This window comes from Battus philenor, unplaced genomic scaffold (assembly GCF_028537555.1).
Source record: "Battus philenor isolate CCGP_79_NKW_IND1 unplaced genomic scaffold, ilBatPhil1.0.hap1 SCAF_5, whole genome shotgun sequence".
Lineage (NCBI taxonomy): Eukaryota > Metazoa > Arthropoda > Insecta > Lepidoptera > Papilionidae > Battus > Battus philenor.
In genome coordinates this window covers 1,649,201-1,666,927 of record NW_027181715.1, presented here as the reverse complement: position 1 = coordinate 1,666,927, position 17,727 = coordinate 1,649,201, and the positions used below count along the sequence as shown (strand labels likewise).

The 17,727-nt window shown below is 35.5% G+C and overlaps 1 protein-coding gene across 1 annotated transcript in view; it reads right to left on the bottom strand.

Annotated features, from left to right (window-relative positions):
• LOC137929769 (ectin-like) overlaps positions 1-13,962 on the bottom strand; it is a 55,371-nt gene extending 41,409 nt beyond the window's left edge. The window contains exons 1-2 of the mRNA XM_068772863.1: positions 13,772-13,962; positions 11,717-11,857 (exon numbers count right to left, since the gene is read on the bottom strand). Of these exons, the coding sequence (XP_068628964.1) occupies positions 11,717-11,857; positions 13,772-13,962 (332 nt within the window). The remainder of the gene's footprint in view (positions 1-11,716; positions 11,858-13,771) is intronic.
• Between the last annotated feature and the right edge of the window lie 3,765 nt (positions 13,963-17,727).

Sequence of the window (17,727 nt, the reverse complement as noted above, 5' to 3'; positions counted from 1 at the left end):
GGCAACACTACATTTATGTTTATATTTGGAATTCAATACGTTGGCTGTATATAACCGCCAATACTTTTCTCTAGGCTCCATAAAATAAGTAACTTATTTTTAGGCAAATGTGTACGTTTTTACAATAAACTCCCTTATAACGAATGAAGAATTATCATGCAATATTTTTAAAACACCCATAAAATAAAATAAAACTTGTACAAAACTCTGCTACAATGTGAAGGTTTTTTTAAGTCGTGAAATAGCTTGGATATGATAACATATGAAGTATCTAATGGATTCAGGCGTTAATTTATGCACGTGCATTTATCAGCGGGCTGGCGGGCGATGCACTTTATTGCACCACTACTACTGCATTGGCGGAAGTAACTATATATTGGTCCTTTTCTTAACATATAAAGTTTTTTAAACGTACACATAGATTATCATTTAAATAGCACCTCGCATTTTTATTTGTCTTTTTTTATATAGACCATTTTCGAGGGCTTCTCGTTCCCCGATCATAAGCTATGACAGGGTCTTGGGTTACGAAATATTTTTTCAGTATTTTCTTCTTTCATCCTTCACATAATCTCGTATTCTCTCTTCTTTTATTTTTATCATCACATTTGTTCGTCTTAGATGTTAAGTTTTATTATTACTATAATTCAGCTGTTTATTACTATTGCTCGAGCTTAGGTATTGTTCATTTGATTTCTTTATGAACTCGTCGCAGTATTTTAAGAATCTGTGGCGGCATTCTGCATCATCAGGGAGGCGACGCTGCCACTCTCTACCTTCTTTTCTATCTCGATCTATAGAGATCCAGTTTAATTCATTGTTATCCGAATAACAGTTAGAAATATGTGTGAAAGCTTTTACACTTATATATCTATCACACTACATAATCTGGTATGTTTTCTGTGAATTCTTTAAGAAATTGATACGATTAACATCACCACACAGTACAGTTACTGTACGAAGGTATTTTTAGGTTCTATAACTCTGGAAATGCATAAATCATTTACAGTTTTTTAATGACACCCGTTTTTGTGGAATTCTCGTTCTATCCTACCTTGGAAAAGCACTAATTATGCGAATAATAATTTTTTAACGAATATTACTATTGTCACGCATATCTCACCCTTCCTTCATTGATTTCTCTTATCTTCCCTTCACATTATCTTGCGTTCCTTGTCTTACCTTTCCGTTCGTACATCACGTCACTTTCATCGTCTTCTATATAAGACTACATATTTATTGTATTTTTGTTTTTCACGTAAATTTTCCAAAGTTTAATTTTAATATTATATCGTTTCCTTTTTGTCTATACCACTGTTTATTTTTAGATGACTTTTAAAATTATCACGGTTCATTACATTTTGTTCGACCTGCTGGGAATCAAATCTGCGATCTATGATCAGAAGTTAACCACTGGGTTAACAAAGGGTCGCAATAAATAAGCCTTTAATCTTTCTTCAGCGTACAACGCGTTTCACCGTAGTAGACGCCGCAGCCAGACGTCGAAGTCAAACAAAGGTTTGTCGAATTAACATTGGTTTAACAACGTATTTTACGGTGTCGTTTACGCCGTGTAAAAACGTAACGACCGTAAATACCTTTATTGGATTGTTACGAGTTGATTAATAAGAGTGCTTTGGTGTATTGTAACAAAACAAATTATTTAGATTAAATGAAACCGTGTCCGGATATAGTTTTGGAAGTCGTTAAGGCGAGATTGATTGACAGGCCCATCACCGAAATGAGATTTTTGCAGGAAACATTAACTAGTTTGTATAGGTTTTTTTTTACCGAATATTATTAATAATATTTAATATACTTTAATTCGAAAAATGGGCAAACATCAAAACTCGACTGTAGTCTCGTGTTTAAAAACTCGCACTCAAACTCAGTGCTTTGAGTCGGAAGACTACCACCAATGTGTGTTACCAATGTCGACTTTTTTTTCTTTTTAGTCGATGGGCTTCCACTGAAAGGCATAGGCACACCCAACGATTGTTACGTCGTCAGTCTACCTATTGGGGGTTTGCCCACGCTGCATCTACCAGTATAATGATGACTTACGGCACAGAAACGCGGTCTATCACTTTGACCTTCATTGGCAAGCACATAGTCCTAGTAAATGGACCTATACTTATCTATCTCTTAATTCATTTCTTTTTCTTCTTCTGTTTCTTTCTGAGGCAAGTGCGATCGAACCAATACTGATCGAAGTCAGTTAGATGTTTTTATTTATTATTGTATTATATTTATAATATGTATTAAACCTTATTTATTATAAGTATATATGTTATATACGTATGTATGTATGTCTATGTTCGTTTGTAAGTAAATATATATTTTTTGTACACGTAGACTACCCATTATTAGTACTTTTACCTTTTCCATACTATGGTTGTCTGGAAGAGATTGCCTTGTGTGATAAGACCGCCCATTGTACTTTTTTGTATATTATTGTAAAACTCATTAAATGTATCATAACGTGTACAATAAAGAATATTAAATAAAAAAAATAAATAGTCGCTCAACTTGTCATGGAAGGAGCGATGATCGGGATTTTTCTACTATCAGAAATGAGATCCGTAGAGCAACGAAAGCAACCGACAAGCCCAGCGGATTGGCGGGTTGAAGTGACAGTCGATAGACCACATAGCGAGCAGAACAGATGATCGCTGGAGCGTTGAGGCTGTGGAGTTGAGACCACGGACCAGTAAGCGAACGCAGGACGATACACAAGGAAAACAGACGATCGTCGGAAGACGTCCAATGTAGACAGCTTTTAAGCGACGCTGATAAAAGAAATCTGAGTATGAAGTGTGAAAAACTAGAAGAAACTACTCTATTCTCTGAGGGAGGCTTGTATCTAGCTGTGTTAACGTTTTACGGAAAAAAATATAATATTTTCATTGCTTACTATTCAATCAGAATGTAAGTTTTGTAACAACAATATAAGTTCACTAGCTATTATAGCAAGTCATATTTTGTCCAATATAATATTTAATTAATCTTTGCAATTGAATTGAAATATGTACATATACACTGCGGTAATATATGTTTTAACTTACCTAAACATGGGTACTTTAATATAATTAGATGCATTTTGTTACAGACGTATCGTATAAGGAATCTGCTTACGTAATATCAAAGTGCCATGCAACCTGATCCCAATATTCAAGGCATGGGAAAGTAAGGAGCCACTTGCTGATGACACTTGACCAGAAGTATTATTATTAGAAATAGATTTTATGAAAGTTACTCCATCATCACACTCCGAATTGGACTGTTATATAAGTAAGCATATAAGTTTAATTTGTAACATATTATTAATATAAATAATTATAAGTAAATTGTTTTTTCCATCTTTCAGCAGTAACGATAATCGTATTTAATTTGAAAACACATTTTTAAAAGGTTAACTAGTCAACAATACAGTTTGATTGTAAAGATATGTAAAAGCTTGAAAAGCTTGCCTGTATAAAATGTTTATTGTGAAATATGTTATATTTAGTTACGTTTGGTAGTACAAAGTCTAAAAGGATGGATAGTAAACAATATTATATATAGTAAGTAAAATTGGTCCGACCTCCAAACAGTCGCAAAACTGGACACCCTCCATCCCTTAGCGTTAAGTAAAAGGGAACATCATGAAAGCGAGAGAAAATGGGAAGAAAGTAAGGCTTTATCGGGTGAAAGCGCACGCGGGGACGGAGGGGAATGAGGGGGCGGATTAACACGTGGCCCTAAAGTGTAAAAGAAGACCAGATTATGAGGAATGCCTCGACTCATTCGTCAAGCGACAGCTTAAGCTGGGAACGCTTGACGAATGGAATAGAAGGTATATGGAACGAACGACGACATCGACAACGCGGAAGTTTTTCCCGGGCGTCGTCGCAGCATGGAGGTTGACGCGGTCTTGGTTCAGCTCTTCACGGGGTACGGGGGTTTTCTGAGTACCTTCATAGTTTAATAACTCAAGGAGGATTCCTCGTGCTTCTGTGAACTGGGCATGAACCAGACCGTGATCCACCTGATAACTGAATGCCCCGCATTTGGAGGGCTCCGTTTCGAAACCGAATGCCGGGTAAGTAAAAGGATTGAAGAGGCTAATGTCGCCTCCATTTTGGCTGAAAAAGAAGAAAGAGAGTCCTTCCTTAGATTCTGCAGGGTTATGGAAAAAAATGCAATAAATAGAACACGGTGTCAACAGCCAAACAAATAATGTAAACAAAAATGAAAAGAAAAGTATTAAGAATAAATTAAAATGTAATTAACTGTGATTTATTAAAACTGAGATAAATATATATGTATGTGATATATATTTGTTTGTGAATTCTCTTATATACCTTGTAGGTATATAAGAGAATTCACAAACAAAAATCTGTGATAAACTGTAATAAAAAAAGCCAAACTGCAGTGATGAGGATGAATGAATGCGATGGAATAGAAGAGAGAGATAGATAGAATTGTAGAGTGAAAGAACTGAAAGATAGATAATATGATGCAGCAAAGAGTAAGGTAATAAAAAAATAAATGTGAAAAAAATTATAAAATATGACCTTGATTTTGTTCCTGTTCATTGATAGCCATTATCGATTTCATGTGTAAGTTGTTCAATCATGTCCTGTAAGGTCTTTGGATCTTCGCATATTAACATACAGCTATCGCACGTATTGAGACTGAATGTTTTGGTTGTTTCAGATATTCATTAAAAGCAAATTAACTATATGTTCAACCTTTATAGATTTTACATATATAACTAATATTGTATACGATATACTTCTTTCACTCTTTATAATAAACTTAGAAAAGAGAAACATCGGTTCATTATCCTTGTTTGATGAACGTAAACGATGTGTAACCTCTTTTCTGCGAGGGATGCGTGTTCCACGCCAATGTACGGCACCGCCGTGCCCCAAGGCCGTTGAAAACAATTGCCTGTTGAGTTTAATCAACTATTTATGGAGCACAATTATTTTATCGCATCGTTTAATACAATTCGTTAGACCGTTAACACTGCTATCATAGTCCTATTGATTTAAAAACTGTAGGAGGTGTTCTATTAGTTTAAAAGATATGTCCGAAAACTTCTATGGCTCTGAATGTACGCATATTTAAAGATAAATATAAAATTCATTTATTCAAAATAACAAACAATAACATATTTTATTTAATCTATTTTATTTTTGACCCTACTCTGCTTCGCTAAGTATTATAGTTGTGGAGAAGAAGCAAGAAGAAAATCAACAACAACACATGTTTTAGTATTATACATATTTATACATATAAACTTTATCAGATGTAGCCTAAATTAAACCAAAATAATCAGGTGGGGTCATTGCTAAGGATTCTAATAATTTAAATATTCGTTTATAAAATAATAAGATTTTTCCGTCAATATATTTTTAATATTTCGTATTTTGTTACTGGTATTCTTATAATATTTTGCCGCATTTTATTAAAATAAAAGTCTGATTCTGTTTATTAAAAATGAATTAACAGACTTTTTGCAGATAAAACTATGGTACAACCAGTTTTTCACAGTGCAATGTAACTATTTCTTTTTTTTCAATTTATTATAGTTATTATATTTTTTAAGTTCCGCAAGATATTTTATTAGACATTCAATTTCTTAGTAAGAAAAAGACCAATATTTAGCCACTTCCGCACAGAGCACAGAGTGTCTGAATGGAGTCCACTCAGAGACTGTTTGGCACTAATCGGTTTAACATAACTCCTGAAGATGCCCCGTGGAGGGAAACACGTGTTGAGTGATTTGACGGTGGCAGTTGTGTAATTCGCATTGCTTGCCGCATACGCATATATAAACGGGCTGGCGGTGTTGCACGACTACCACTGCATGTGCGGAAGTAGCCAAATATTGGTCTTTCTTACTTAGGATGGACTTCCGCAAGGTAACGCCTGATTTCATTAAATATTCAATTTCTTAGTTTTAAACCAAAAATTAGTAGTAAATTATTGAATAGATCTTATTATAGCATGCAATCGAAATGTGTGGAAATTGGCTTGTTGACTCATTTACATGATTATAACGTGTATGCGTTATAAATCGACATTACATTGCAATCGAACAATGGTAGCATAGCGGTAGAAGAGTTGTATAGGCGTGTCTAGTCTATTTGGTGACACATTGGTGGCCTCCCTGCTCTTGGAAGGCGGCGCTGGATCCTTTTCAGGGTCGGTGCCTCGAGTGCTGTTTTAAGAAGATGCTTAACATCTGGTGTATAATTTACCGCTAGTTTGTTAGGTTGTTATTTGGCGTATTCGAAGTATCTTGTTAACACCTCTCCGAAAAACTCCGATATTTTACGAAAATTCAAATCGCTTCGGATATTGATATTTCTCGCGAAGTGATTTTGGATGACTCATTACAAAACTCTTTTAATAATAAAACAATGGTCGGCGATATCCAATTAACCTATGGACGATTAAAAAAAACTTTACATAATCTTTTAAGCTGTCAAAATTAAATTTCAAAAAAAGAACGTCTAAATATAACACGCTGTAAACAGTGAGATAGTATTAGATTTTTTATTTTATCTCTTTTATTTCGAATGTACATTTTTTTAAACTAATACTCCATTACCGACAGTTGCCTCAAAAACTTACAAGTGATGTTCATATAACATATACACTACACGTACAACAATTTACCTGAACATTGCTTATCCGATTAAGTATACAGGATGATTGGTGATTGATGTAAAAGCTTTTAAAAGATAAATGTATAGCTCATTTCTTGTCAATCAATGTTTCAGAAATAATATATAATTATGTTAGCGACTGACTGAGCCGCTTAAAACCTTTTTATTAGATATATTCTTATAGATTTAGACGCTACCTCGCGGAAGTCCCTCCTAACTAAGAAAGGGACCAATATATAGCTACTTCCGCTATGCAGTAGTAGTCGTGCAATGAAGTGCACCGGCCGCCAGCCCGCTGATAAATGCGCGTGCGGTAAACAACACCACCGTTAATCTACCCTACACGTTTTTCACCCCTCCACGGGGCATCCTCAGGAGATGTTAGACCGACCAGTGCCAAACACCAAGTGAGCCTCGAGAAACCTTTTTTTATATTTTTAATTTTTTTTTTATAATTTTTATATTTGACAGTTTGTGTCGCAGGGCGCCCTTCTGCTTTTGTTTTGATCAGTCTATTGTTACGTTTCAATTTACTCTTATCTAATTTTGTGAAATTGTATTTAAATCACCAACATTATTTGTATTTATTTAATCCTTTTATACAGTCCACACGCTCGTCAACAACTAAGTGATAACATAGTAAGAAGAAGTGTTTTAAAAATTCGTATTGCTTATTAAAATCAATTACTGTTAATATCCCTGCATACCATACAGGGAGAAGTTATTTGTCTGTCGCGTTGCAATAGAAATAATTGATTAATGTACTATATTTCGAATTGGTCACTTTATACATAGATTATTGGATATAGACGTAAAGGCTTTTCAAGCTTTTTGCTGACTAATGATTTATACATTCATCCCTTAAACCTTTTAAACTTGTAACCAATCACTCTGCATAGCGTATTGAATTTGGTAACAAATTCAGTTTGATTAAGACGTAAATTTAACTGAAAGGATGTTAAAAGAAATTATTAAAGACTCGAACGTTCTCTGACCTTGGTAGTCTGAGCGACGCCTGGCGCCAAGCCGTCGCTTAAGTGAAGAGAGTCTACTGAATATAAATACGTAAATGTACGTGACTGCGCTGTTCAATACGGCATACGCGCGTATTGCCTTTTTTTATAGATTTATGTACGTCATCTAATTTTTATAGAGCTGCTTAAAGCGCGGCCTGTTTACACATGTGCTTCCTGTTACCTTATCTAACATAAATTTACCCACTGCAGAACTTCAAAGTCCTAGGTGTCATCAATTGTGCGCTATGTAACTACAGATTTTTTTTTTTTGGTTTCAGAAGAGGAGGTCCTTCGGTTGTTCAAGATGCAATGCTTCTGGTAGTAAGTGGTATTTATACCCGTTACAATCTCCCTGTGGTCAGTTTCGTCGCTTTGTGAAAGATCACGGTACCACCTTAGAAATTTTTTTTTAATATTCCCACAATCTGGTGCGCCACGCTACCCCTGAAACACTAGTGGTGCTATTACGATGGTTCGAAACCACGTTGATCCATCATCCGCCTCAGATTCGTCGAAGATAGTTGGAGGTTAGAAACCATTGGTTCCATTTGACGAGGTGCCTCTGCTCTGATGGCGTCTCCGACCAGGGTATGTTCCCCCGCCTATTTCGCTACTACTAGTTTAACTTGCCGATGTGCTGGTCTATGTCGGTTACATACGACTTAAGGCTTTGCATTAGACTCGTGTGAGTAGATCAAGTTATATAACTTTAATATCAAGATGAACCGGCATTTCCCACGAATAAAACCATAAAGTTATGACAATGCTTCAAAGCTTTAATTTTCTTATCCTTAAACGTTTCTGTGTTTACAAAAATATTTCTTTTAGCATAATTTCTTGCACTAGAAAATCTTGTACGTCGCACAAATAGACATATTTTAAAAAGAATAATTTTAAGTAAAACTAAACGGTATTTAAGACTGGATTACACGACATCCGTACACAGTTTAAATCCTTTCCACCCGCATCTCGCGTTTCTATAATATTTTTCACAGTGCAAACAGCCAAGGAGTAGAACAACCTACCGGCTTCATTGTTTCCAGGCAACTATAACTTAGAATTCTTCAAGTCAATAGTGAATAGGTTTCTATGTAAGCATATATCATCATATACCTCTTCATCGCTTAACATCAAGCGAGATGGAGCTCAAATGCTTTGCGATAAAAATATATAAAAGATATCCTCGGCGCTGGTTTATAATTCTTAGTGTTATGTTTTATCACCATCATCATCATCATTGACATTTGAGCTGTAGGACATAGCTATCGAGGTTGATAGGACCGGTTGGAAGCCTGTATTCAGCATTTTTGACGACCTTAGCAAAATCATCTGTTCCGCTTTTAAGTGAATGTCCTGCTCTGCGCTTCTCGGTACGTGATCTCTACTATAAAATCATCAGGCCCGAGCGGCCATCTATTCTGCTCGTTATGTGCTATACCAATGTAAATCAATTGCTTCGTTACTTTAATGATATTTTAATTATATGGTATATATATTGGACCTTGAATAAGTTCTCGCTGTTTTTTTTTTTTAAAAAAAAAATTATTTAAAATACAATGCTTACAATGACATTACTCAAAGTATTGTCCATCATTAGAGACCACTTTCTCCCATCTCTCTGGTAGCAATTGAATCCCCCGTCGGAAAAATGACTCATCTTTCGAGGCAATCCATGAATGAAGCCATTTTTCGGCTTCTGAGAACTTATTCAATATCCTATATTTGCAGGTTAATAATATATTTAATTTTTCAGACTATCTGTTACGTTTGTCAACTCTATCTTTATTTAGCTACGCACATAGTGTTTTTAATATAAGAGTGTTACTTCACAAGAAGAAAATTAAGACAAGCTACCGAACAAAAGGTAGTGGAATTTTCCATTTCTTTATTCACGCCAACCCTTGTCGCCGAAGGCGGCGGGAGGTAAGGAGCGATTAATCATTTCCCTGTACCTCCGTAAGCACTACACTTTGATAAGTAGGTGACCTAGTTGCCTTTATCCATTTAAAATAAACGTTACGCCATGTCAAATAAACAGACATGAATGAACGTATCCATTTATTTCTAAATCTTAAAAAAAATATATTTATATCATTTTAGTAAAAAATTAATTATTAATATTGTTAGTTATCTTTTTTCATTTGATTTGGACCTTTCTTCCACTCACATGTCCCTACATGCGTAGTCCACCTATAAATATAATGAACAGATAACATAAAATAATATCGGACATTACACGAAATAATTTTTGATATACCCTGGACGTCCACTGGTGAACAAAGACTTTCCCAATGGATTTCCAATATGAACCAATGCGAAATCCAACTTGTCTTATATTATAAAAACTAGATAACATTTAAAAACAAACTTGTGTGCCGGTGCAGATAATAATCACGGCTGCCTTCAAAGGTACAAGACAGATCCAACACAATTACTTGTGATACCGTGTCTCAATAAATTTTACCGCTTATCACAAAAATCTACCACGATATTCCGATAATTCGAGACTACTAACCAAACTAACAGTGGTGATGAGTGATGATTACTCAAAATTCTGGAATAAGCGTTGTGTGCTTCCGCAGAACTAGTAGCGTACACTCTCTCATTTTGACGATTGAATGGTTGTATATCAAAGTATTTTCATCTGAAAACAAGGTACGCTTAGGCTTATTGAGAGTGTGCAGCTGAATTAGACCAAATATTCAATTCAATTCTTCCATCTCTTTTCTTCCTTCGGACAACAAGACGCACGGATTCAAGACTTTCGTATACACATTTGAAATCCCTTCCACCCGCACTAAGCGTTTTTCTAATACTTTTATAGTGCGGACAACTAAGACCTCATTATTTCCAGCCAATTATAACTTAGGATTCATCAAGACAAGAGAGGATAGGTTTCTTCTAGACAAGCATGTACCATCGTAGACCTCATCGTGGCTTAACATTAGGCGAGACGAAGGTCAAATGCTTCGCCCATAAATGATAAAAAAGGAAGTTTTCATCCTTTTAATCGCTGTTTGAGGAAATCCCTATATTTTTTCTAACCCCGCCGTCGTGGATACTCCATAAGTTTCTTTTGACATTTTTTTTCTCACACCCATATGAAGACTCAACAAGTTCTGTTTATAGGAAGCATTTATTTTAATCTGTGCCTTAATTGTTTCGTTAATTGACGGTTACGACAGAATTACGGTAATAAACCGATAACAGATCTCACAAGAGTCAAAGTCGATAATCGTAATTGGCAAATAACGATAACTGTGTAAAGCAATCACTTCTAGTTGGTCTTATTTGCTTCCACTGCATCGTAAAAAATGAACTAAAAATTCGTAATGTTTAAAAATATTTAAAAATCGAACGTAAAAAATTAAATTCCAATTTATTTTTAAATTATTTTTGCGGCAGTAACAATAGTTAAGGACTTTTTATTATTCACATTATTTTTTTTTAAAAAAATCATCGGACGTAGTTTCTTTTGAAATTTTAATTATCACGTATGCTTCACACCACCCGCTGATGAGCTCACTACCAAAATCAGAAATCTATTATTTTTATTGATTAAGATTTACATTATAACTTATATAAATGCAGATATTTGTACATAAAATAAAAATTCATGACTTTTTCTGCCTAGTGTTGGAAATATAGCAAAACCTAAAAGTTAGATAATCCTTTTTTAAGGTTGACTTCCATGGCTTAAATGATTAAGAGACTCGCCGGTGAGCCACGTAGCGTATGTGAAAATACTCGATTTTTCGCAAAGCGTTCAACGTGTTAAGCTGTTTTTATTTTGGACCGGACTGTCCCTACTGCTCAAATGGCATTCGCAGATTCCGCGGGTTCAACGCGGCAGGGTGAAGATGATGCAAAAACCTCCTTTTAATGTAGTGAAGCTCGAAGCCTCACGCGCGAGCCTCGACTCGGGCCATTACATGCTATTATTTCAACAGATTGCAAGGCCCCTGAGTACTTATTGCTTTTTAAAGTATTAAGCTATGCTAACAGTGTAAGTCTCATCATATATCAAGTCTAGGATACCTGTCATGATGCAGTAGCGCTGGTGAAACCTTCTTTCGAAGGTTGGCAAGAGCGGCAAGTTCCTCTCGTTTACGTGACGGTGGCGGAGCCCCGCAAAGCGTCAGCATAGGCGTCGGAGCAGGTTGAGAGGCACGCAACAACCTGCAAAATAATCCTTACGAAGTGAAATCGTACATAGCAATGAAGAAACAAATTAATAAGTGACAAATATTGTTTACACCAGGTGGTTCATCATAATGACGTTTAAGACTAAGTTCATGATCATCATCATCATATTAAACAAAAGACACTCACTGCAAGGCACAGGTCTCCCCCAGAACTCACCAGGATGACCAGTCTTACGTTGCCCGCATCTAGAGACTTTCCGCGAACATAACTATGTCGTCGTCCACCTCGTGGAGGAACCTCTCTGCAGTTACGTTGCAGGTGTCAAAACAAGCCTGGGTCAAAACCCACACAGGAGTCGTCGGTAACGAGGCAGCCGACTTGGCAGCAAAGATCGCTGCCGCAATGCACTTTACACCTGCTTATGTTTACTTCCCAATGAGTTTTGTGAAGAGCGCAATCCGCGCTGAACACAAACGCATTTGGCAGGCTAGATACGAGAGCTCGACTCAGGGTCGACATACCATAGCACTCCTTTCGAAACTCACCGACATAAACAAACTGCGAAAACTCATCAAGACATCTTTCCATCTCACACAACTACTAAGCGGGCACAGGTACTACAAGCAGTACCTGCACCGTTTTAAAATATTCGATAACGAGACTTGCCCATGTGACAACTCCACAGTACAGACTTCACAGACTTTTCATCACTTACTCAGACACTGCTCCCGATTCGAATCCAAAAGACGTAACCACGTGACCTTATGTGAAAACCTTAATATACCTCCGTTCAACTTACCGGACCTTCTCAACAAAAAATCTACTGCAGAATCTTTTGATGAGTCAGCCCGGCACATTGTCCTAAATCTCAAGGCATTTAACGGTCTGTAGCGCTTGGGCAGCGCCTTGAAATAAAATAATGTACCAACTAATATATAATTGAATAAAACTTCCAAATTGTATAGTTAATATGTATAAATTTTGTTAGTATGGGTAACCATAAGAGAAAATTGTGTAAGAAAAATTGTAAAAAATTATAAAACGCTGTCATGCCTCGCAGCTGGGAGAAAAAAGATCAGTATCAAATAGCGGCAACCCTCTCCCAACTGTCTGCGTTTAGTAAAAGCGAAAAAATATATTTTGAAAAAAAAAACACTGGTCATACAAATTAGAATTAATAAAAAAGACCTATTTATTCTTTTAACGCCGATTGCACAATTTTCCTGTTATATATTCTCTTTTTGTCACGTTATATCTTTAATACAATTATAGGCTTTATTAATCAATCTTGCCTTATCATTGACTTTAATATTTTTGCGAATAAATTTTAAATTGATTTGATGGCAATACGTGCTGCAAGTTTAAAAAAAGTTTTCGCCTTTTTACAAGCACTCTCATCGTATAATAATTTCCCGGTCTTTAAACTTGGAGTTAGTACCATAAAATATTTGAAACGTAACAATGTACATATATAATGTAACATCAACATTGTACTTATTAAATGATTATGGATAATGTACATTAAAGTTTAAATTTCTTGATAAAAATTTCAAAAATTAAATGTACTGTTCATCTTTTATTAATGATAAAATAAAATCATTATTATTAATGAAAACATTTCATAAAATAAACAAATATTCCATAATTTACATACCTCTATCTAGTAAAAACCGCAAACGTAAATAATAGAAATAAAATGCAATAAACTAATAACACAATTTCAGCAACACGCCTAAAAGTTAAACAAAAAATTTTGAAATGAACTATTATATTTCAAAGACATTATAAAAAATAAACATCTTTGTTTACTGGCTCGTTTAGTTGGTAAAGCACAAAAATGTTATTATCTAATGAATTACATAACATACGAATTGCACTTCGAAACACGAAAACGCAAAAAAACATTATCCTTTTTGTTAGATAACAGAAATAAAGAACAATACCAACCGTTTTGAGACCGGCGTCCTCTTTGAGAGTAGAGTGTACTCGTAAAGATTCGAACTGGATGGATGGGGGTGAAAGGCCGGCGTTGGCGGGTAATACGCCTCATCTTCTTTGTAATTATTATTTACTAACACTGATTTTAAAGGCAATAATTCGACATTATCGTCGACACGTCGCTCGCGTGGTGAAGTCATGGCGCGGATCGCATCGTGCGAGACCGCCGGCTGCTTGCAGCCTACTGAAAGATGTGGCCTTGAAAAATCTGCAGCGTAGTGTCGGGACCGAAACGAGACGAATCTTAAGTTTTGTTTTTTATTTAACCATTATTTTTAAATATATAAATTCATATAATTAAATCCAATCAATAAACATTAATTATTTTAACAGCAAACATTTCAAAAATTTATATAAAATTCTAATAAATTTTCTAAAAATGAATATAATTAAAAACAAAATACTTAAAGTGTCGAAAATGCTAAATTACACATAAGCAATATGTAAGTAATAAATAATTTATCGTATGTATTTAAAATATTCCGCTACATCCCTATCGGCGCGCTGCCGGGCCGCGGCGAGCCCGTGTGCGCATGCGTATAAGGAGGTTGCTGATGTCAGTTACGCTAGACCGGGTTTTAAATTATTACGATCCCTGCACTGTTTAAAATTTTAACAATCATTTCATGCACTTGCATGCGCTTGTGTAATGGTAAAAATTTTAAATAGAATATAATTAGGAATCACTGCAGGAAAGTATGTAGGTATAGGTATGCCTGCCTGTATATGGATACATAAATCACTTGAAAATCAAGACTCGAGGTCTGGATATTTCTAAAGTCATTAGGAATAGGTAAATCAAAACAGAAGTATTTTTCGAGAAAAATAGACTTAAACTCTCTTAATAATCATTTCTCTGCTTCATCCATACTTGGTGACGCATCCAAAGAAAATACTCTTAGGCATCTGTCTAACCGTAGCACTTCCAGCTGTTCGTTCTTCACTTTCGAACCCTGCTCTCAACATAACATGCAGCAAACATGTTATGTTGAGAGCAGGGGCGGCTCTAGCACGTGTAGCGCCCGTGTGCAATGAAACCCTGGCGCATCCTAGGCCTGACCCCTCCTCCCGCGACTATAACTATTAACTTTGCCGTCGTAACAAAAAAGTTTTTTCATATTCCAACACGTAGCACGGCAGAATAACACTCATTGTTTTTATGCCTGTAACACATCTGTTGCGAAACTAAGCGAGCATGATGATCCAAGACGATGTTCTTAGCTGTCTCATAGGCTAAGCCGCCCTTGATTGAGAGAAGCATTATGTCAATTTCTTCAAACACAGTTGGAAGTGAATGTGTGGTTCGCAAAATGATCCTTCCATCCTCGACATAATCTAATCAATTATTTTCCATATCCTTAATTTCTCTATCACTAGTGGGATATTCCCAACAGTTTGGAAAAATGCTCAAATCACTCCCATTCCTAAAAAGTCTAATCCGTCTACCCTGTCGGACTTTTGGACCTATATCAATCCTTTCATTTCTATCCATACTCAACTCCCGGTCAATGTCAAAACCCGGTCACAGAACTAACTCTACTCTAGTTCATATTACAGATGACATCAGACAAGGTATGGAGCAAGGTAAGTTAACAGTTCTTGCATCCAGTAATGCTTTCAACATCGTCGATTTGGATGTTCTGCTCGGAATATTGAGTTCTCTTAACATATCTCCAACGGCAATCACGTGGTTTCGCAGTTACTTGTCTGGACGCCTACAGTGAGTTTGCGTTAATGACAATTTCTCCTCTTATTGCGCTACAACTACCGGTGTTCTATCTCCTCTTCTATTTGTTCTATTTATTAATACAATTTCACAACAATTATGTTCCGCCTGCCATCATAAACTGTGATATGGACAGCATTTGCAAGTGGAGCAAGGCCTATGAATTAGCCGTCAATCCGTCTATAACGCAGACCATTGTGATCGGCAGCAGTAGGATGGTATACAAACTAAACTGGGCGTTACTACCATTAGCTTGTACGGAACAGTGATTCCTTTCAGTGAGACAGTTAAAAACCTTGGCATTAATTTCGATGAACTGTTTTCGTGGGGTTCATAGGTTCGGGAAATGAGGCGTAAACTATTTGCATCGGCAGTCTTCGCGACTTAGCTACTTTTTACCTACTACTACCAAAATTTCTATTGCACGGTCACTGCTTCTCCCCATCCTTGATTAAACAGATGTCAGCTATCTATACCTCACTGAAAACCAACTAAATAAACTTGAGCGCCTTCAAAACTTCTGTATACGTTTCATATTTGCACTCCGAAAATATGTCCATGTTTTGAAATTTCGCACTGAACTAAATTGGTTACCTATTACGCTTCGCCGGATTGCTCAAATCCTTTATCTACTCTATAATATTCTTTTCAATAAACTCACTCTCTCTTATCTCAAATCAAGGTTTTAATTTCGTTAGGACACAAATAAAAGGTCTTTGAGTTCATCAGAGAATTTGGAATTAAAAATACCGGTGCATTCTTCCTCGTTTACGGCCAAATCTTTCGCCACCCAAGCCGTTCGATTGTGGAATGATTTACCACTGAATATAAGACGTGCTAACTTAGTACCTATTTTTAAGAAAATGGTTAAGAACCATTTACTAGACCTACGTTTATTTATTTGTTAATTCATTTATTTTTCTACCCCTGTTTCTTTATTCCTTCTGAGGCAAGTGCCATCGAAATCAGTTTGATGTTTTTATTTATTATTGTATTATATTCATATTTTGTTTTATACTTCATTTATTATAATATGTATTATATACAGATGAATGTATGTTTATGTACGTTTGTTCATAAATACGTATGTTTTATACACATCAACCACCCATTATTAGTACTTCTACCTTTTCATAAATAACTTGAGATAACCCAAGATAAAAATTGACCCCTATCTCAACGCATTTAACGGTCTGTAGCGCATGGGCAGCGACTTAAAATAAAATAATGTACCAACTAATGTATAATCGAGTAAAACTTCTTAATTATATTGTTAATATGTATAAATTTTAGCTGTATTTTCCCATAAGAGAAAATTGTGTAAAAAAAATTGTAAATAATTATTAAACGCAGTCGTGCCTCGTAGCTGGGAGAAGAAAGATCCGTATCAAATAGCGACAACCCTCTCCCAAAAGTCTGCATTTAGTAACAGCGAAAAAACTCATTGTAAAAAAAACACTAGCGATACAAATAAGAAATAATAGAAAAAAGGCTCCCGGCGGCCCCATTGTCCTTGGCTACGTTAACGACCAAGGTAACAACAGGGGGCAATGGGTTTAACACCGTTTACCCTGGTAGAGGCCCCGCTACCATTATTTTTATGGCAACATATAACATAAGGACGTTGCAGTCTGACGAGGAGCTGTTAGAACTGGAAGAGAACAGGTTACACTAGAATATCTAAGGATTGTTTGAAGATTTTTGAGAGGAAGAACACGCAATAAGTCTTCAGTAAAACTACCCTAATAATTAATATTGGCAAAAGGTAATACTTTTTTTTAAATGTAGATATAGTACGAGCAACATTCTTGATACTTACATTTTTACATGGGTTTTAAACGGGTTTACATGAAAGAAAAACACAATTTTTTTATTATTTATTTATTTATTGATTCACATTTTTCACCAATTTTGCAAAGGCGTACTTAATGCCTTTATGCATTCTCTACCAGTCAACCTAAGATGGTGCTGAGATAATAAGGATACAGGTAACCAATTGTTATAAAAAAGTTAATTTGTTATACAAACATATAGTCGTAATATAAATAAAAATATGCAAGGAATTTATTGTCAAATCATATTAAAAACTGCGACTACAGTTAAAAAACGATTCCATAATTTTGTGAATTTAAGAAAAATATTACCTCACTCAAGTATAGAAATATTATACGATTTCACA